General features: G+C 44.1%; 1 protein-coding gene across 5 annotated transcripts in view; it reads right to left on the reverse strand.

The window, feature by feature from the left end:
• Positions 1 to 278: 278 nt before the first annotated feature.
• Rab3ip (RAB3A interacting protein) overlaps positions 279 to 21121 on the reverse strand; it is a 46654-nt gene continuing 25811 nt past the window's right edge. For 3 of the 5 annotated variants that reach the window (XM_057757787.1, XM_057757791.1, XM_057757786.1), the window contains 8 exons: positions 13725 to 13802; positions 12921 to 13124; positions 12720 to 12773; positions 9540 to 9668; positions 7963 to 8075; positions 4785 to 4884; positions 4630 to 4699; positions 279 to 1862 (listed from right to left, as the gene is read on the reverse strand). In XM_057757787.1, the coding sequence (XP_057613770.1) occupies positions 1780 to 1862; positions 4630 to 4699; positions 4785 to 4884; positions 7963 to 8075; positions 9540 to 9668; positions 12720 to 12773; positions 12921 to 13124; positions 13725 to 13802 (831 nt within the window). In that variant the 3' untranslated portion in view covers positions 279 to 1779. The remainder of the gene's footprint in view (positions 1863 to 4629; positions 4700 to 4784; positions 4885 to 7962; positions 8076 to 9539; positions 9669 to 12719; positions 12774 to 12920; positions 13125 to 13724; positions 13803 to 21121) is intronic. The other 2 variants (XM_057757792.1, XM_057757788.1) reach the window with 1 other exon arrangement.

A 21121-nucleotide genomic window follows, 5' to 3' on the forward strand; every position in this document is an offset into this window, starting at 1 on the left:
AAAAAGAATAAAAATAAAAAAAAAAAAACTGTCTCCAAACGTGTTTTTTTGTGGAAAATCTTCTGAATCTTTGAACGACCACATTCGATTTGATTCTGCGGGTGGGCTCTGTGACTGGTTCAGATTTCTAATGGGTAATCTATCCAGCCATGAGAAGAAACATCCTTAAACACTAAGCATGAACATACAGAGAACCCCACCATGACCATGGAAGTATACATACGCAAAGTGACTCATCACAAGGGCATGATGGGTAAAGAATTGAAAACAACCCAATCTCTAGAAACAAACTGTTTAATTACAATGAACATACAGTGATCAGGGTGTGGAGATTTGCACCAGAGAGACGGCCCACCAGGTAAAAGTGTTGCCACCAAGCTTGATGTCCTGAGTTTGTCTGATCTCTAGAAACCACACAGGAGGAGAGAACAGATCTCCAAACGCTGTCATGTGACCTCCAAAGACACAGACACGCTCCCACATAAATACATAAACTGTAAAAAGCTTCTTAATATGTGGAGGTTTACTCACAGGGAAAATTTCTTCATTTTTAAAGCAGGAAGGACAGGCTGGAGAGATGGCTCGAGACTCTCGCGGAGAACCTTAGTTCAGTTCCCAGCGTGCACCTGGCAGCTCACAACTGTCTGCAACTCCAGTTCCAGGTCTGACTCCCTCGTCTCACCTCTCTGTGCACCAGGCACGAGTGTGATGCGCACACACACACATACATACACATACATACACGCGCGCGCGCACACACACCCACACAAACATTCCCACACATACAGTCAATAAAGCAAGGAGGTCTTTTTGTTTTGGAGCTGTGCATACAGAAGTAAGAAACACCTCAAAGCTACGACTGGTTGTGCTCTCACTGGAAACAATGCGTGGGATCGTCCTTCCTTTGCACCCCGACACTGTCTCCACCAGGAAGCTCCCTTACTGGTAGAAATGGTTAGTAGTGTCTTCGTGTCCGCTTTAGTTAAAACTTCGGGATCAAATGGTTGCTCAGAACTGGCAGATATCGTTCTTTTTAGACCATGATGTTGTTTATTTATTTAATATTCCTTTAATTCCATGATAGTGCTCACTGCATAACGTGAACCCCTACATCAGGATGCTCAGGATGCCCCTCCAGAGGAAGAGCCCCCGCTCTTCATTTTCTACTTGACATACCACTGGGTCACTGCGAGCTGAATAACAGTAACTTCGAACCCCAGTAAAACCTTTCTGCAAAGGAGGAGAAGCAGATGTGGGGGGGGGCACAGGAAGGAGAGGAGGGAGGGACAATTCAACAGGCTGGAAAAAAAAACTAATTAATTAATAAAAGAAAAACCTCACAGGTGGAAAACAAAAAACCTTTCTGCAAATAAACCCTGGTGTTTGAATGTCAACACACACATAGACACACAGTAAGCCCTGTGCACACAGCTCCGTCCTTGCTCCCCAGAGGATGTGAAATACCATTGCCTTCTGCAACTCTCCAAGCCAAGTCAGGGCTAAGGAAGAGACACACACTCGGTCTGGTATTTATTTGGTGGATTGCTTCACAGTGCTGGATGACCATCACCAGCACACTGCAACTCCTCGTAGTGTGGTCCATTAAGGGACAAGCGGGAACAGCCAAGTCTCTTTAAAAGAAACCACAGCACTTCCTAGTGTAATCTGCAAGAGGCCAGGAGTCTTGGGCCTTCTCCTCGGGAATAAATATTAGCCATAAAAATGTTCAGCCACTCTTCAGTTGTCCAGGGAGGCGCACGCACGGCCCCGTGCAGGGTGTCAGAGTTCCTCTTTGAAATATCCCAGCTTCGCCAACGACATCTCCTTTCTCAGCTGCATCACTTCCCAAAACATCTGATCAACTGCACAGACGGAGAAGAGACACGTAATCAGAATGTGAGTCACTGCTCAAGCCTCAAGGACAACGCAGGAGTAGCTGAAATGCTTCTCACAAACCTCTCCGTGTTCCTGTGGACACCCCAGCTTTACCAGTCATTAAGAACAGTATTAGTTTTGTCGTGAGGAACATAATAAAAGCCGGCATTTCAGTGTCTAGCGTAAAGGCTAATCCTGTCCCCTCCTTGAGTACACTAAAGCTAATTATCATAGGTTATTATACAGCCAGCGAGTCTTCCACCCTGGTGTGCTCTTCCTTGGATGGTTCCCAGAGCACAGAAAATTCAGTAATGTTCCCTGAAGAGATGAAGGAAAGCTTCTGAATGGCTCAGATTAGAAGTAAAAGCAAATGTTGAGGTTTAGCTGCACACTTCCAATGTCTACACTTCCTTTTTAAACTTCCAGGCAAGTGGGGAAAAAAGGGCTGTGTGCTTCCAAAGCCATATAAGGTCTGTGATGGACACACACTGCGGTCAGGGTTCATCAGGGGGATCTGTGATCGACACACACTGTGGTCAGTGTTCATCAGGGGGATCTGGCCCCCAAAGCACATCTGGCAATGTCTGAATACCTTGTTCACTGTTGAATTTGGAGGTTCTACTGACATCTAATGAGAAGCCAGAGATTCTGAAAAATATCCTGTAACACACCCAATAGACACACACACACAATTACCCACGCTCAAAATGTCAATACGAGTATCCTTTATCTGAGGTGCTTGTGAGAAGAAAGGGTTCACATTTAAAAAAAAAACAAAATCACATTTAAAAAAAAAACAAAATCACTTACACAACAGACACAATGAGACAACCTTGGGGAAAGAGCCCAAGGTCAGACCCAAAGTTAAAAGGCTTCACGTGGAGCCTGCTGTGGTGGTGCAGGCCTGGAACCCCAGCACTGCAGAGGCAGAGACAGCAGAGTAGTGAGTTCGAGGCCAGCCTGATCAGCACAGGAATTTCCCAAAAAGTTCCAGCAGAGCCAGAACTACAGTGAGACTCTCCAAACAAAACAAAGCAAAGCAAAATAAACAAGAAAGGAAAAGGTTTCATGTGAATCTTACACACGGAGCCTAAAAGTAGTATTTTTATTGTACCTGCATTCTGACTAGGAGGTCGGGGTGGCTCCAACTTGTGGCTCTGCACCCATGCTCAATGTAACGCTTATTTTGAGGCTTTTGTGTTTGGGGGTTAAGGTAGAAAGGCTGGAAACTCTGCCTTGGATTTAACTGACCCAATCCTTTTTTTAAAAATATATATATATATATATGGCTTAGATAATGAATAGGTTTTTACACAAGGGGTGCTCATGGTATGTAACGTGTGCTGGAGCAATGACAGAAACTAGTGGGCTGTCACATCTGTCACCCTTACTCAAGACACTTCCTCCTATTTTCATCAAGTGAATTATTTTCAGACTTTCCCCAAATCCTTTACTTGTAACAAGGAGAAAATTTGCATCATATTATCCATCAACAGGTATTCAAAAGGTGTTTTTAATAAAATTACAAAAATCATTACACACAGACTAATTTTGTTTCATAGTCTTTAGCTCGAACGTTAGAGATTGATCCCATGCCTCCTTTATACATTAAAATTACATGTAATTCTAAATAAATAAGGCACAGTTCCAAATACCAGAGTCATAACGGCTGAACTAAGCTTTACCCATCTAATTTCCCGTAAACTTTTCACTAGGGTATGTGACTGAAAAGGATTAGCTTCTACTAGTCTTTTGCAGTACAGAAACATTTTCAACATGTATGAAAATTTACGTGGAAACATTTTCTACAATGTCAAATACAAAAAGATGGGTTTTTCTGACCTAGCGCCTGCTCCTTCAGTTCTGGAACAGTCACGTGCACTCAGTAAGTGCGCTCGGAAGTAGTCATGATGCACCAGCCTTAACTACACTGGTTAGTTAAGGTAACACTGAGTTATATAGTACACTAGCAGCTCTGGAGGCTACGCTGAAATGTTCACACAATCACAACAGCTCACAGATCTGCTTCTGCTGCTTCAGAATGTGGGCATCTTCTCTCTGCTCAGAATCATCACACACGGAAGCAGAACACACAGGATCTCACAGTTGGCCTCTTACGCTTTCCATCAATGAAAATAAATCTGACCACTTCTAGGGCTTGCTCATTTTCACATGCACGCGCGCGCACACACACACACACACACGCACGCACGCACGCGCGCACACACACGCACATACACACCCCTCCAAGTACCGACAACCAAACCCAGGACCTCGTGCTACTAAAGCACCCTACCACAGAGCTACACCCATTCCAGTATTTTTAAACTGTTTAGTTCTCTGAGACAGGATACCATTAACCTGCTTAAGCTGGCCTTGAACTCATCCTATAGTTCTCGCTTGCCTTCAATCTGCTATCCTCCTGTCTCAGTCTCCAAGTAGCTGTCATTTAATCTCTCCAGGGATAAATTCAGTAAACTCCAGATACCGTTCACACTTACACTTTGCTTTGTCATGTATCCCTAGCAAGGTGAAACTGGCTCTGCTCAAAACTCGAGAGTAAAACGAGGGAACTAAAAACATCACTCTTAGAGGACATATTCTCTTCTAAGGTACCCAACCACTTTTGCTAGGACCGTAAGGGAAATTCAGTGGACTGGGGAGCAGCGGCTTCCTTCTCCCATTCCTGTCCCGACCGGCTGAACTGCGGCTGAACTGCGATGCAGATGTTCACAGTGAACCAAGAGCACTCACCGTCCTGCTGTTTCACAAGGCCCTGCTGGATGTATCGGATGTATGTAAAGAAGTTACACACAGAAGTGATCTAGGCCAAGAGGGACAGGGGACATCAGTAGTCAGTTTCCGGCAGCAAACAGTGTTATTATTAAAGTCAAGGTCATACCACTTACCCTGTATCTGCAAAAAGGAGAAATATAGTAATAGTTGCTTGAGTCCCCTAGTTTAATTCTGTGCTTGCAGGACTTACTCTGGCCAGTGAGAGCACATTTTCTGCAAAATAACAAATTTCAGTTTTGTTTTATAATTAAAAGCATTTGCCCTTCCTCCCCTCCCCATTTTAACAAGCTGTCTCTTCATTACAACAGAGAATATCTGAGAACCTAACATGTGTCAGGCCTGTTCTGGGTGCCGGACTACCGTGACGAAAAGACAAAGTCCCTGCCCTGTGGGACTTACGTTCCGGTATAAGCTTACGACCGTAACACTGACCATGCTTCTACAAAGAGACCCGGGTATTGTCCATACGTCCCAGCTGACGGCAAATCTACAAATGCACCAGCAGCTGCAGGCCAGCACTCCACTTGCAAACGTAACTTCAGCTTCTAGCTGAATCTAATCAAGATTATCCAAGTCTTAAAAACCATCGCTAATGGTTTGCAGGGTGACAGCTGCCAAGCGGAGTGTGTTTGATTGGTAGGTTTTGTTGCATTTAGTAAAGAAGCATAAAGAAATAAGCTGCCCTTCACGCACAAACCTCAACACTTGAGAGCGAGGTCCGCCTCATACCACCCTTTCTCCCTGCGGCCATTCTGGCTGGCCTAGGCTATACATTCCTTGAGGGTATGCATCTTTACAGCCTGGCCCCAAGTAGCCATTGACTGACTGCGAAATAAGCTCCACTAGGGAAGCATCAGGCTGGCTGCAGCAGCCCCACTGTCAACCTAGTCAGATCCAGTCTCTGGTAACACAAAATTAGCATAACTCTCAGTGAAACTAAGTGGCCAATTGTACCTGACAGGACACTGAAAATCACACAACAAAGAAAAACAACTATATCAACTACATTAGATTTCAGTTATACCTAAGAAACACAACAGAGTGTTCCTCAACAGTAAGAAACCAAATGTAAAATATATTATTTGGAACAATATGATTTTAGAGGTTGCCCTGCAAATCTTATCTTTTAATTCTTTTCAAAGAAATTTTGCTTAATGTTTGTGCATGTGTGTGCTTGTACACACACACACCTACAAATTGCTTTAATGGTCTCCGGCAATATTTTAAATTACTAACAATTAGCTTGGGATGGATCAGAGGTCAGTAAATTTAAGGTTCAACTACTGGAAGTTCTTGTAAGTTGCAAAAAGTATAACTTATTCAGAAGGAAAAGAACCCTCGAATTAAAAAATAAAAGTTACACCTATTCTTCTGGAAATACATTTTTTCTTTTAACATCTTGTCTCATTTTGAAAGGATTTTGCTAAAGTGGTCTCAGGTATTAATTTTTAGAATAATAAAGTAAAAAGTCCCCTTCAAAGAGAGGCCCAAGCTCTGGCTCCCTGAGTGCCGTTCTGCTCTGTGGAGGGTCTTTCTGTGTGCACGCAGTACGGATGCGTGTCTTTGCCCCATAGAAGCTTTTCTCCACGTGCCTTTAAGAACAGCTGGCTGTTTCTAAACGCTAATACAGTCAGTCAGCACACCGGACTCGATGCTGACCTGCCCTTCTCTCTGAAGCTGCAGCAGAACACGCCACTGCTCCCGTGCTTCCCACAGCGCTCGTCTCGAGAGTCCACATTTCCACTTGCCGTGCCACATGAGCACTGGAAGTAAATTGCTCCCTAAATCCAGCCTACCTAACTCGTTTACTAAAACCTTGGAAGTTCACATCGCCATCTGCCATCACTCAGAGTATACTTTCATGTGCACAGTACGTAAGACATACTGCAAGCATAGGCAAGTTCTATAGTAAAATGAGGTATGACCAGACCCTCAAAGGACGAACATTGCTGCCACTACATCTGACTTTCCATTTGAGAGGCCGCAGGGCCAAGAGGAAAATACTTTGGGGTCTACAGAATTTAATACTATAAATTCCCCTAAAATTAGAGGCCACTGTGCTATAGGGTGTTCACAGCAGGATTTAACACAGACTACAACTCTGAGGAGATGTGTCTGTTACAACTTGAACACACACACATGACCAGCTACACTAGCCAAGCAACCACCTGAGAATGTGTGTGCACCAACAGAAGCCGGTTACAGCTTCTCAACAGGCTCACGACATCCCTGACGAGAGTCAAGGACTGTGTTCTGTGGGTTCCCGGGGCTTCCAGTCTCCCACAGCAACCCGGTCCTAGACCCGAAGTTAAAGCACAATTACAGTTGAGTTTGGGGCAAAACCCTTCTCAGGGGCCTTCTCAGAGGACTGGATAGGAAAGGCTGCCCTACTATCCTACTATGGAGTACAGTGCTCCTTCCTTTGATAATTTATAATTTCCAAATACCTGTCACATGTGCAAGACAGAACTATTTGTCAATTTTGGAATCTTTTATAGAAATAATATGGAAGGTAGGAACAAATTATTTTTGTTTTTTATAATTATGTTTATGTATGTGGTCTGTGTGTGGGTACGTTCACGTAAGTGTTAAGAGTCCATGAAGGCCAGAGGTAGCAGATCTGAGTTACAGGTCTCTGTGAGCTGCCTGCTATGGGAGTTAGGGATTGAGCTGGAGTTCTCTCAGGAGCATCAGGGAGCGCTTACCACTGAACCATCTCTCCAGCTCCTGGTGCCGTTTTCAGTTCTCATAGGAACAGTTCTAAGTCAGTGCCGTTCCAAATCAGTTTTGATGGCAATCCTCAAATTGAAGTACTTTACACACATACCAACTGTACACAGATAACTCATTCATTCTCTCCTCTCTCTTTCACTTGCTCTCTCTCTCCCTCGCTCTCTCTGGCAAAACAAAAATTTGGTCTACAATTCGTTAGACAACTGTTTCTAATCCCTAGTCTTCCTGCATCCCTGCTTGAACTCCATTGTTAAGGGGAGAAGACCACACCCAGCTCCCACCTTAGGCCCTAGTACAATGAAATCTAAGAATCCGCCCTCATCCTCTTAGTGAACCGCACACCTTTCTCCACTAAACAGGACCACACGTTTGTCTGGGGGAAAATAAGAAAAGTGCCAATACCCTCTGGGGATTTGTCCCTGGGCCACAGGCGCTAAGAAGAAACCGAGGAGGAGAGATGTAACCACATTTACCACACAAATGAATAAACAAAATACCACAACGCAAAAACTTTCCAGAACTCACTCGTTCCCACAAGGCATGGATGGAAAAACCTACTTTGGTCCTCCACATTCTACAGCTGAGGCTTTCACGAATCGAATGGGCTGCAGCCCCACTGGCTCAATGCTTAGAGTGTTGTTCTCCACGGCCTCCAGAACAGCAGAAGCCAACTTAAAACAAAAAGCAACAAAAAGAATTAAACGCTGGCAAAAAAAATTCAAAATAAGATAATTTTATAAGCTAGTCTTCCTTCAATTTCACAAACTTGGCCTTAGACACTACAAAGGGACAAAAAGCTCAAATCATAATCCCGGTTTTATTACTTTCATAAATCAAGCAGTTATGATAGGTAACTAAGTTACAGTGGAAGAATTTTTGGTATTAACTGGAGGAGTATTAAAGGTATTAATTCCATTCCTTACCCAATATTACATATCTACTACAAAAGCCACCTCAAAATTAGTATCCTAATGCCGCATCCTGATAAATTTATACAATTTAAATTCGTCATTTATATTAGCAATATGTACTAATTTTAGCTATGTATTTTCTCAACTTGTATGTATAGGCATAAAAATCTATTTTAAAAAATTGACATTCCAGGCCGGGCGGTGGTGGCGCACGCCTTTAATCCCAGCACTTGGGAGGCAGAGGCAGGCGGATCTCTGTGAGTTCAAGACCAGCCTGGTCTACAAGAGCTAGTTCCAGGACAGGCTCCAAAACTACAGAGAAACCCTGTCTCGAAAAACCAAAAAAAAAAAAAAAAATTGACATTCCCCCCCCAAATCAAGTATGAAGTCTCCTCTGATAAACGGGCAGTGAGGCCCGAGTTCCTCTGGGGAGGTTAGCAGCACCGAGAATGGCCGACAACGCACAGCCCACACCCAGTCACTGCTAGGCTCATCTGTAGTTCTCCTTACAAGGACGCTCGCTACAGCTCGATCCTCAAAAGGCTTCCCTAAGACTCTCAGGACTGAATTCCTTAAACATCAATGGACAGGCTATTTATCTGAAGACAAACTTCTCACATATAAGAGCAAACTGAAGCTATGACTTCTCAGTTGAATACGATTTATACAATTCCTGATCCTCTGAAATGATTTTTATCTGCCTACTTTAGTCTTCCTCTTAATTCTATGACAAAGGCCAAGTCAGCATCGTACTTCTGTTTATTTATAGACACACTTGGTGCTCTGGTATAGGTTCGGTGTTGGTAGATGTGGAGATCAAAACAGCCCTGCAGAGGCCAGCCCAGCACTTAACTCAAAGCCACACCCTAGATCCTCACAAGTGTTTATCGTGTGGTGATGGCCCGTAACTCCCTGTCCCAGAGCAAGGACAGAACTTGCTTAAACTGAAAACTGGACCTGGGTGTGTGAAGCAAGCAGCAAGCCCTCCCTCCGTACACATCTGCCCACCACACTAACACAGTACACATCCCAGTGCTTCTGAGCCTCGTCTCGAGAGAGGAAATATGTTCAGAATGGCAGGAATCGTGGTCCTGATATTAAATGGAGGAAATGTTAAACATGACATTTTTACAGCAATCACATGTAAGACATTAAAATACGGAACATGAGAGCAGAAGCACAAAAGATCTGAATGTATTTCTATTAAAATGAAAAACAAATTACCTCACTTTTTGCGAACGTTAAGCACGGGAAGATATCTTCCTGGTAGATCTTGTCTAAGAAAGGACACGTTCTGTCCATCGTGGGCTCATCCTTCCAAGATCTGAACTCATTATACAGAGAGAGATCGGCCTGACAACCAGAGCAAACAAAAGCGACTTTAAAAAGAATAAAAACTACTTGATAAAGCAAGCCCTAATTTAAATATCATTAAAAGGAAACATTCATTTAAAATAATAAAAATTCAACTGTCCTGTTGATATGCTATATACGATAGCATTTTTCTTTATAAAATGATTAACTGAGCTTTTGGGTACGTCCCGTCCCCTGTGGCGCTCACAGATGCTGCTGTCATCCTCACCTCGTGGGTCTCCAATACTGCGGCTACTCTCTCTCCCCATCTGAGCCAGGGTCTCACTACATATACCCCAGGGTCAGCACACTGGCCCTGACTAGACTCATGCCTCGGCCCTACCACTACGCACAGCCACACTGGGGCTCTCTGAAGACACAGACTGTCCTGAATATAAAAGGTGCTGCTGACCAGTGTTTTCTGAACATTATCAATCTGGAGCCAATCTAATTATTTATTAGTTTATTTAAAGTGAATAAACTGAGTGTGGCCTGTGAAATCTAGTGTGGGTTGAACACGGAGAGAAACTGCTCTTTACTAAAGACAGTCCTAAAATACCCGCGTACAGCAATGGGGCAAAGAGCAGCTGCAGGCACAGGGCCCTCCACTGACCACCGCATCCACCCTGGATTAGCAGAAACAAGCCACGCCTCCTCTTGGCCCTCCTCTTCCGGCTCCTTGTACTCAGCCCTCTTGGTTACAGACCTTGGATGGATCTCCTACTGAGGTCACTCCAGGCCACCTACTGACACCGAGTAGCACCTGCACATGCCCCGCCCTGGGCCTTGCAGAGCTCCTGGCCGTGCTCACAAGTGATGAACACCATGTGAGCACGCACGCTGTCGGCTGTCGTTGGCCTGGGATAACAGCTAGAGGTACAGCGCCCATCAAAGAAATGCAAGGCTGAGAGCACCATGCTCTCTCTTTCAGACTCTAAAGGTCAACCATGGCCATCTCATTCTGATCCATAAATATCTTAAGCCAAAACTACAGGCAAGAGGGTAAAGTATATTAAGAGATTAAATATTTAAGATTTTCAAATTTACTTGTGAAGTTAATCGAGAAGATGGAAATAAGCCCCGAAGCAGGAGAGTGAATAATTATCAAATGAAAGACTTAAAGGCAATAATTGGAGTCACTTCCTAGAAGCTGACTCTTTCGGGAACCATGCTTCCGTAAGCACTTTCTAAACACTTAATCCTGAGTTGTGCAAGGCGAACATGAAGATCCCCGGTTTATAGATAAGGCTGGACTTGAGATAAAATGGCTTCCCCAAAGTCACAGTGTGCCAGCTGATTTTGATGTCAACTTGAGCCAGCTGAAGTCACAGAGGAGGAATCCACAACGAGAAAATGGTCCACAAGACAGAGCTGTGGGCAAGCAAGCCCAAGGGGCATTTTCTTAATTAATGATTGATGGCGGAGGGCCCCGCCCACGGTGGGTGGTACCATCCTTGGTTAGACAAGAAAGCAGGCTGAGCAAGGCAGTAAACAGCACTCCTCCCGCCATGACTTCGGCATCAGCCCCTGTGCAGGATCCTGGCTCCCTTAGACGATGATAAATGATATGGAAGCGGAAGCTAAAGAAGCCCTTTCCTCCCCAGCTTGCTTTTGGTCAAGGTGTTGCATCACTTGTAACCCTGACTAAGATACGCAATTCAGCCCAAATTCAGTTGGACTATTTAGAACCCAAAGCCCTGCACTGTGCACGTCTGCACACGCTTGTGTTGAAAGCTTTCAGAACACTGCTGTGACTGAGAGCCCCACCGTGTTTTCTGGAGAGTTTTCTGGAAAGCGTGGACACACTCCACCTCTCTTCAGATTGCTACACTGTCCTAGGGCAGTGCCCTCAGCCTTCCCAGTGCTGGGCCCTTTAACACAGTTCCGCACAGTGTGGTGACCCCAGCCATACAATTACTCTCACTGCTACTTCTAACTGTAATTAGCTACTGTTAAGAATCGTAATGTAAGCATCTGTGTTTTCTGATAGTCTTAGGCAACCCCAGTGAAAGGGTCGTTCAACCCCAGAGGGGTCACGACCCACAGGTTGAAAAGCATTGTCCTAGGGCGTGCTTCAGTAAAATTGTGTGTGTGTGTGTGTGTGTGTGTGTGTGTGTATAAAACTTGCTGATGTTTTCACAAAGCACCAGGGTATAAAGTGTGACCACAAATCAGAAGTGGGTGCAGGTGACCTATTCATAAGAATTTCAAAACTAGAGACGTTTACAAAGCGGTGAGAAGCCATCTACAAAAGTTTACTGTAAGAGGCAGGAGAAAATCCCTCACACTTACTGAGTGAGAACAACAATAAAAGCTGTTTTAAAAGCACACTTATTTAAAGTCAGAGAAATCAGAACTAAAGTAACCACTAAAGAAGTGTGTTAGAAATTTAACAGAAACAAATATGAATTTCAGATGTTGCTACATTCAGAGCTGGAGAAGCACTAAACTTTTCTAGCTACCATATTCTTATTAATAACTGGACAAGGGTACCTCAGTTACAACAGTTAACCTCAGTAATTCAATTTAGTCATTCCGGGCTTCTATACACAAACTAACTGGACAAACACCAACAGCTTCTTCAGCAGGAACTAAACTCAACAATGACTATGGCTTTTAAGAAGAAACAAGGGATATTCCCAGAATTCTTGACCAATCCTCTTAGAGACAGTTTTCACCACAGATGATAACAAAACAATATTTAATAATTACATAACTTTAACTCCTCACATTTCAAAATATAAGGTATCCAAGTTATCTTTGTTTTTAAAATGTATGGCTTCTACTACTTCTGGGTTCTGTTGTTTTCTTATTTAACTATTTACTTAATTATTTGCATCAACTCTAGGACTTTCTTAGTCACGCAAAACTCCGCTTCACTCCGATTTTGAATAAAAAGAGCAAACAGTAATCTTCAAGAGAATCATCTCTTTTCCCACATTCTTGATTCCTACTTCAACACCGCTCTAATGGATGAAAGCCGCCCGCTTTCTCTCGTACAACACATCCCAGTTTGCTCCCTGAATGAACATGTGAAAGGCAGAAACTTACCCGATCTGTAGCGGGACTCCGAGGCCAGCCAGCAGAGAACAGGAGGGAGGATCCCTGAAAGCAACCAGCTCTAGATAAAGCCTCCCCCATCTTAATATTGCATATTTTGTACTAAAAAAAATTTGGTGGGAAAAAGAGTCACGACGGACACCTCCATGATGGACATTGACAGTGATCAGAGGACAGCCCTCGGCGAGTTACCTCTTTGCAGTCTTTCACCAGTGGCTGTATCACACTGAGGTCCTGGTGACAGCCACTCATGGCACTGCTCGTACTTTTATTCCTCGTGTGTCCCCTTTTAAAAGGCGTCTTTCCAGCCGCCAGAGGCTCCTGTGTTGGTGACGTGGGAGAGCTGGAGAGCACGAGGGTCTTCAAGGCGGCCACTTCAGCTTGAAGTACATCGATCTTGAAAAGAAATCAGCACGGTCACACAGGCAACATGCTCTATAACAGATGCGGCTCAGCGTTAGCAATCTGGTCAAAACACTTTCAAGGGCAGAACGTTAAGTTAAATTTGTATTTTCTGTGGACTAATTAAAGGAAAATAATCCAAGGATTTGGGGTTTCCATATGGCTTGACTTCAAATGCCAGTAATGCCAAAAGAAAATTAAACAGTCAAAAATACCTAACATTAATGTGAATTTTCAAAATCATTAAGATATATTAGCTTACAGTTCACTCCTAATATAAGATTTATATTGGTGTCTTTTTTCCCAAAGAATTAAGAAAATAAGTATTAACTTTAAAATGTGACTACTGAACCCTTTTATGTGATTTACATGGTTTTAAGTAAGGGGGCTGTGATATAAATGCACCCCGGTGTCCAGTGTCATTGCACCCTATGCACCTATTTTCTCACTCATGGTTTCTGCAGTCTCTACTGTAGAATAAGCACTGTTTCTCCGGTCAGAACAGCCGCCGATGGCGGCTGAGGCGCCCTGGCAACGGTGATGACCGGCTCCCCACCAGCTCCCCCAGTCCAGAACTAAAGCAGTGGGACTCACTTTCCCTTGAGCTTCCTTCAGCTGCTTCTCTGCTGTGGCCTGCTTGACATTCGCTTCTCTCACCATCTTGTGAGCTTCCTGAAAAAGGCAACACTCAAAGGTTGGAGACCAAGTGTTTCAGCATTCATTTTCAAAGCACATTTTAGCTGCCACCTATGACGGAAGCACAGCCATCGTGCCGAGGTCTACCCTGGAACTACGCGTTCCATGTCCTCTATGGGAAAAGAGAGGACGTTAAAAGGAGGACCAGGCCCTCTCTCTCCACTTAGCACCTATTAGCCACTGTGGTAGCCAAGGTGGGTCCAACCACCCCAACAAACTCCCGCGTCAGGACTGTGACCACCAAACAGAGAATGACTGCAGGCAAAGCCAGCTAAGAGGGTGTGACCGGGGTCTGTCACTCTCGGTCACGACACATGTGCATATCACCAGCCGCAGAGAAATATACAAACGGGACATATACAAACTGTCAACACCTCAACGGGAGTGACAACTGAGGAATTTCAGTTTCCAATAAAACACGAATAAAGTGATTCGGGTGGAAACCGGACTGCAGAGCTCTGGAGAGGGGACTCTGCCTTCTCTTCAGTGGCCTTCACTTTCTAAAGCAACAGACATAAAACTGCAAGAAACTGCGGGTATCGACCTGCCTATCAGTCATATTTACTCCTGACTTCTCTTTATGAGGCACTGCTCTGGGCTGTGACGAGCGAGAAGAGACAAAGGCCCCGCTCCCAAAGAGCATGTGCTCAGGGGACATTCAGGGGACAAAATCGGGGTAAGAATCCAGGACTTTGTTCCAGGTAAAAGATGAACTCTCTTTTTTAAGGAAGAGAATAACATGATCCCATATTTTAAAGATTATGCTTTTGCAAAATAATCTGTATAGGAGATTAAAATGGATCCAGACAACATGGGATTTTGGAGTTCGTATTTCAGAACTTTAATATATGCAAAGGAGATTAAGAGATATTTAATAAACACACAGTCCAATGACTATAGCATGTCTGTGAGCTGCCAAGGGGCAGGGAGGAGATCTCCCTCACAGTTGCTCATTTGATCTTGTGGTATGGAACCCGTGGACAGCAGCTTGTCTCGTGAACATGAACCTCAGATGACATTAAGTAATCGAATGTTCACTAGCCATGATTTATAATGAAATGGAATGAACCACAGATATACTTCATGCACCATTACGCTGCTTATCTGGCAAAGTCTGTAAGAACTATCAGATGTAGCGAGCTCAGCATTTTCCTTTGGAAAACAACAGTTGTTGCGGATTTGCTAAAATTTTCTGGGGTAAGAAAAAGAAGACTATCTGGATAGAAAACAATAATCTATATACTCTGATCTCCCTAAGATAAGAGGCATTTAACTCTAAATGCAGAACAGAAATGCCAGAGTACCTGCCGACCTGGCTGCCGATGGACTCTTAATGGACCCTACACAATCTGAATCCAGCTTCTCAGAGGACTGGGAGAGCTGACGCTTCTAAATCATCTTTGAAAGCTTCAGAGTAACAACTAGAACTAAGGCCATGAGAAAACACCAAGTGAGATATGAGGTGGGCTTTCCAGTCGCAAGAGGGATGCCATGAAAGATACAGAGGTGTGACTGATGTCCCCAAAGAAAGGGTGCCAGCCTGCAGCAAAACCATCTGAGAAGATAACACATAAGGCATGAGTCTGCCAACCTCCAAAATGTCAGAATACAGATTTCCAAGTGTTTGGGTTACTTCCTTTTACTGTCTCTCTGGAGCTGAGATGACGTAAGCACTATGGACACCACAGCTCCCAAACTTTCTCTACCTGAGATGTCAGGTTGGCCATTTTATAAAGCTGAGAACACCAGTTCTTGAACAAAATGGCAGAAGTATGTTTAGGACCATTTCAGAACTGTTAAAAATTATTTTTTAAATACATAACTCTTATCAAAAATTTATTCACTGAGAATCTCATGTGTGCAATGTATTCTGGCTACTTTAACCCCACCCATCCTCTCTCCCTCCTACCCATCAGTCTTCCCTTTCACAAGTCCCTTTCTCACGTCGTGTCTTGCACTCTGACTTCTGGCACCCCACGTCATCGATATGACCATGTTTTGAACTACCCATGGGGTCCTGGTGTGTACAAGCGTTACACAAATGACAACGACCGCATCGTCCTCAGAACCAATCGAGGACAGCAACTCATCAGGGTGAGGTATGGGCCCCTCCCAGTCTATGGCAGGCCTAGGGTGTGCAGGTGCAGGGCGGCTGGGCAGGGCTGTGGACACTGTGTTTTCACAGCCCTTCTCCAGATCTTCTGGCTCTTACGGGTTTTTCCAACTCCTCTTTTTTTGGGGGGAGGGGGGCTTTTTGCTTATTTACTTTTTGTTTTGTTTTTACATATCAAAGGTTTCCTTCCCTCCTTTTTGTAGCTCACCCCCCCACACACACTCCACTCTTCCTGTTTCTCTTCAGATATAGGCAGGCCTCCCATGGATACCAGCCAACCACAGTATACCAAGTTGCAGCAAGGCTGGGCATCTCCTTTTCTATTAAGGCTGGACGACGCAATCCCATAATCCCATAAGAGGAAAGTGTCCTAAAAGCAGGCCACAGTCATTGACATCCCCTGCTGTTAGGAGTCCCACAGAAGACCAAGCTACGCAACTGTAACACATGTGCAGAGGGTCTGGTTCAGTCCATGAAAGTTCCCTGATGGTCAGCTCAGTCTCTGTGAGCCCCTATGAACCCAGGTTAGTTGGTTCTGTGGGTTTTCTTGTGATGTCCTTGAACCCACAGACAGGGTCCTACGACCCTTCCTCCCCTCTTCTGCAGGATTCCCGTAGCTTCGCCCAAGGCTTGGCTGCGGGGTCTCTGCACCGCTGACTCATTGTTTTTAATGTTTTCTTTCTTTTAAATAAAACTCAAGCCAATGCTTCAAATAGCAATTTTTCTTTTTACATTATTAATTTTGTGCATGCCATCACAACTTGCCTCAAATGCTAAGACTTTCCTTTAATTTTTAATAACATGTAAGTGTGTGTGTGTGTCAGAGGACAACCTTCAGGAGGGGCACTCTCCTTCCACCATAGGATCCACCACCAGAGATTAAACTCTGGTCCACAGCTCACACAGCAAGCACATTTACCCACAGAGCCGCGTCGGTCTTATTTCCCTATTTTAAAAGGCTTAATATTGCCAAGCGGTGGTGGTGCACACCTTTAATTCCAGCACTTGGGAGGCAGAGGCAGGCGGATCTCTGTGAGTTCGAGGCCAGCCTGGTCTACAGAGCAAGTTCCAGGTCAGGCCGTAAAGCTACAGAGAAACCCTGTCTTGAAAAACAAAAACAACAACAAAAACAAAACCAGCTTAATATTATCTAAGCACACATTACTCTTCAGCTTTGCTCATTCATTGATGAATATATGTTTACATCGAGCTGGTGATAATACTATAGCAATGAACATGGGAACACAGATGGCAAGAATTAATTTTATTTCCTTTGATGTATACCAGAAAGTGAGATTGCTTGCCTCTAGTTTCAATTGGGGGGAGGCTAGGGTTTTTTGGTAGTTTTGTGGTTGGGACTCACTGTGTAGACCAGGCTGACCTCAAATTCAGAGCTCTGTCTCCGCCTCCTGAGTGCATCACCACCGGCCAGCTCTATTTTTAATCTTTATAATAACCAACAGCACCACACCCTTGCCCACGTGCTGTCATATGTTAGCAGGTGTGTGGCAACATCTCACCGGGGTTTGCTTTGGAGTACCTGACTGGTGATGTCAACCGCCTTTTCATACGCCTTCCGCTGTTCGTGCATCTCATTAGAGAGAGTCCAATATTCGGTGCTGACCCTGCTCTTTCGACATTCCTTATATATGCTGCAACCACCCCTTGGCAGGCACACTTTGCCAGTTTTCCATCCAAGGCACCGCATTTTAATTTTGGTGACTGCTGTGTGCAGGTTTAGTTTCATGCAATTCTACTATTTTTTTTTCTGTTTTCTGAGCTTTTGGTTTCATGTTAAAAAAAAAATAAATAAATAAATAATAATAATAATAATAATAATAATAAACACCTTCCCAGACCAATGTCAAGAAGCTTTCCCCAAGTTTCTGCTAGTGTAGTTTCAGGTCTTTTAGTTCACTCTATGGGGTCTGTTCACAGTGTGAGGGTTCAACTGCGCTCATGAACTTGCAGATGTGGACATTCAATTCCCAGTGTCATTTACTGAAGAAACTAGTCTTTCTTCAGCCGGTGTTTATTAGCCCCTCATTAAGAATCAGTTGATTGTAAGTGCAAAGATTTCTTTCTGGGCTCTACTCAATTCCGTTGGTCTCTGTATCCTTCCTTCCGTCGGTGATGCTGCAGTTCCTCCCAGTGCTTACGATGAGGCTTTGCTTACTACTTGGTCTTTACTGAGTAGAATAACATTCCTTGAATACCTGCTTTGTTGAAGATTCCATCATAAGTTAAGGTTGACTTTTGTAAACTGCGTCTTCTCCATCTGTTGAGATGATCACGTGGTTTCCATCTCCTGTTCATGCAGTGTGGCACACAACTGATTTGCTGATGTCGGACATCTTTGCACCCCAAGAATAAATCCTATCTGGCCATGGCTATGGTTCTTCTCATGTGTTGTTAAATTCAGCTTGCTACCATTTTATTTAAGATTTTGTACCTTTGTGTTTCAAGACTTACAGGTTTTTTTCTCATGATGTCTTCCCTGGCTTTGACATTACAGTAATACTGACTTTATAAAATTCTTTTAGAAGTGTGAGCCCTTTTATTTACATTGTTTTGCTTTGTTTTGGGTAAATATTTATTATTTTGTTTTACTGTTTGGTAAAATTCACCTGTGAAGCCATCTAGCACTGGACCCTTCTACTGTAAGTTGGTTTTGGCTTTGTGTGTTTATTCCTGACTCATTTGTCATTGGTCTCTTGTGACTTTCTATGTCACCTTGATTCCATTTTGTTAAACTGTTTCTAAGAATTTCTCCATTTCTTCTAGAGTATTAGCCTGGAATATGACTTCATACAGAACTCTATGATTCATAAAGGACTATGTGAATCATATAGGACTGTTATGATTTCATGCAGGACTCTGACTTCATACAGGACTCTATGAATCATACAGGGCTTTAAAACTCATACAGGAGTCTTATGAACACATACAGGACTCTATGACTCATAGAGAACTCTGACTCATATAGGACTCTATGACCTCACACAGGACTCTATGACCTCATACAGGACTCTATGACCTCATACAGGACTCTATGATCTCATACAGAACTCTATGACTTCATACAGGACTCTATGACCTCACACAGGGCTCTATGATCTCACACAGGACTCTATGACTTCATACAGGGCTCTATGACCTCATACAGGGCTCTATGACCTCACACAGGACTCTATGACTTCACACAGGGCTCTATGACCTCACACAGGACTCTATGACCTCACACAGGACTCTATGACTTAATACAAGGCTCTGTGACCTCATACAGGGCTCTATGACCTCACACAGGACTCTATGACCTCATACAAGACTCTATGACTTCATACAGGGCTCTATGACCTAATACAGGACTCTATGACCTCATACAGGGCTCTATGACCTCACACAGGACTCTATGACCTCACACAGGACTCTATGACCTCACACAGGACTCTATGACTTCACACAGGGCTCTATGACCTCATACAGGACTCTATGACCTCATACAGGGCTCTATGACCTCATAAAAACTCTATGACCTCACACAGGACTCTATGACCTCATACAGGACTCTATGACCTCACACAGGGCTCTATGACCTCATACAGGACTCTATGACCTCATACAGGACTCTATGACCTCACACAGGGCTCTATGATCTCACACAGGACTCTATGACTTCATACAGGGCTCTATGACCTCATACAGGACTCTATGACCTCACACAGGACTCTATGACTTCATACAGGGCTCTATGACCTCACACAGGACTCTATGACCTCACACAGGGCTCTATGACCTCACACAGGACTCTATGACCTCACACAGGACTCTATGACCTCACACAGGGCTCTATGACCTCACACAGGGCTCTATGACCTCACACAGGACTCTATGACCTCATACAGGACTCTATGACTTCATACAAGGCTCTATGACCTCATACAGGGCTCTATGACCTCACATAGGGCTCTATGACCTCACACAGGACTCTATGACCTCACACAGGACTCTATGACCTCATACAGGACTCTATGACCTCACACAGGACTCTATGACTTCACACAGGGCTCTATGACATCATACAGGACTCTATGACCTCATACAGGGCTCTATGACCTCACACAGGACTCTATGACCTCACACAGGACTCTATGACCTCACACAGGACTCTATGACCTCACACAGGACTCTATGACTTCATACAGGGCTCTATGACCTCACACAGGACTCTATGACCTCACACAGGACTCTATGATCTCATACAAGACTCTATGACTTCATACAAGGCTCTATGACCTCACACAGGGCTCTATGACCTCATAAGGACTCTATGACCTCACACATGACTCTATGACCTCACACAGGGCTCTATGACCTCACACAGGACTCTATGACCTCACACAGGACTCTATGACCTCACACAGGACTATATGACCTCACACAGGACTCTATTACCTCACACAGGACTCTATGACCTCACACAGGACTCTATGACTTCATACAGGGCTCTATGACCTCATACAGGACTCTATGACCTCATACAGGGCTCTATGACCTCATAAGGATTCTATGACCTCATACAGGGCTCTATGACCTCACACAGGACTCTATACCTCACACAGGACTCTATGACCTCACACAGGACTCTATGACCTCATACAGGACTCTATGACTTCATACAGGGCTCTATGACCTCATATAGGGCTCTATGACCTCATAAGGACTCTATGACCTCATACAGGACTCTATGACTTCATACAGGGCTCTATGACCTCATAAGGACTCTATGACCTCACACAGGACTCTATGACCTCATACAGGGCTCTATGACCTCACAGAGGACTCTATGACCTCACACAGGGCTCTATGACCTCAAAAGGACTCTATGCCCTCATACAGGACTCTATGACCTCATACAGGACTCTATGACCTCATACAGGACTTTATGACATCATACAGGACTCTATGACTCATACAGGATTCTTATGAACTAATAAAGGGCTCTGACAACCTCACATAGGACTCTATGACATCGTACAGGACTTTATGACTCATAGAAGACTCTGACTCATACAGGATTCTTATGATTTCATACAGACTCTATGACTTCATAAAGGACTCTTATGACACCATACAGGACTCTAACTTCATACAGGACATACAGGACTTTTAAGACATTAAA

The sequence above is a fragment of the Chionomys nivalis genome, chromosome 25 (genome assembly GCF_950005125.1).
Source record: "Chionomys nivalis chromosome 25, mChiNiv1.1, whole genome shotgun sequence".
Lineage (NCBI taxonomy): Eukaryota > Metazoa > Chordata > Mammalia > Rodentia > Cricetidae > Chionomys > Chionomys nivalis.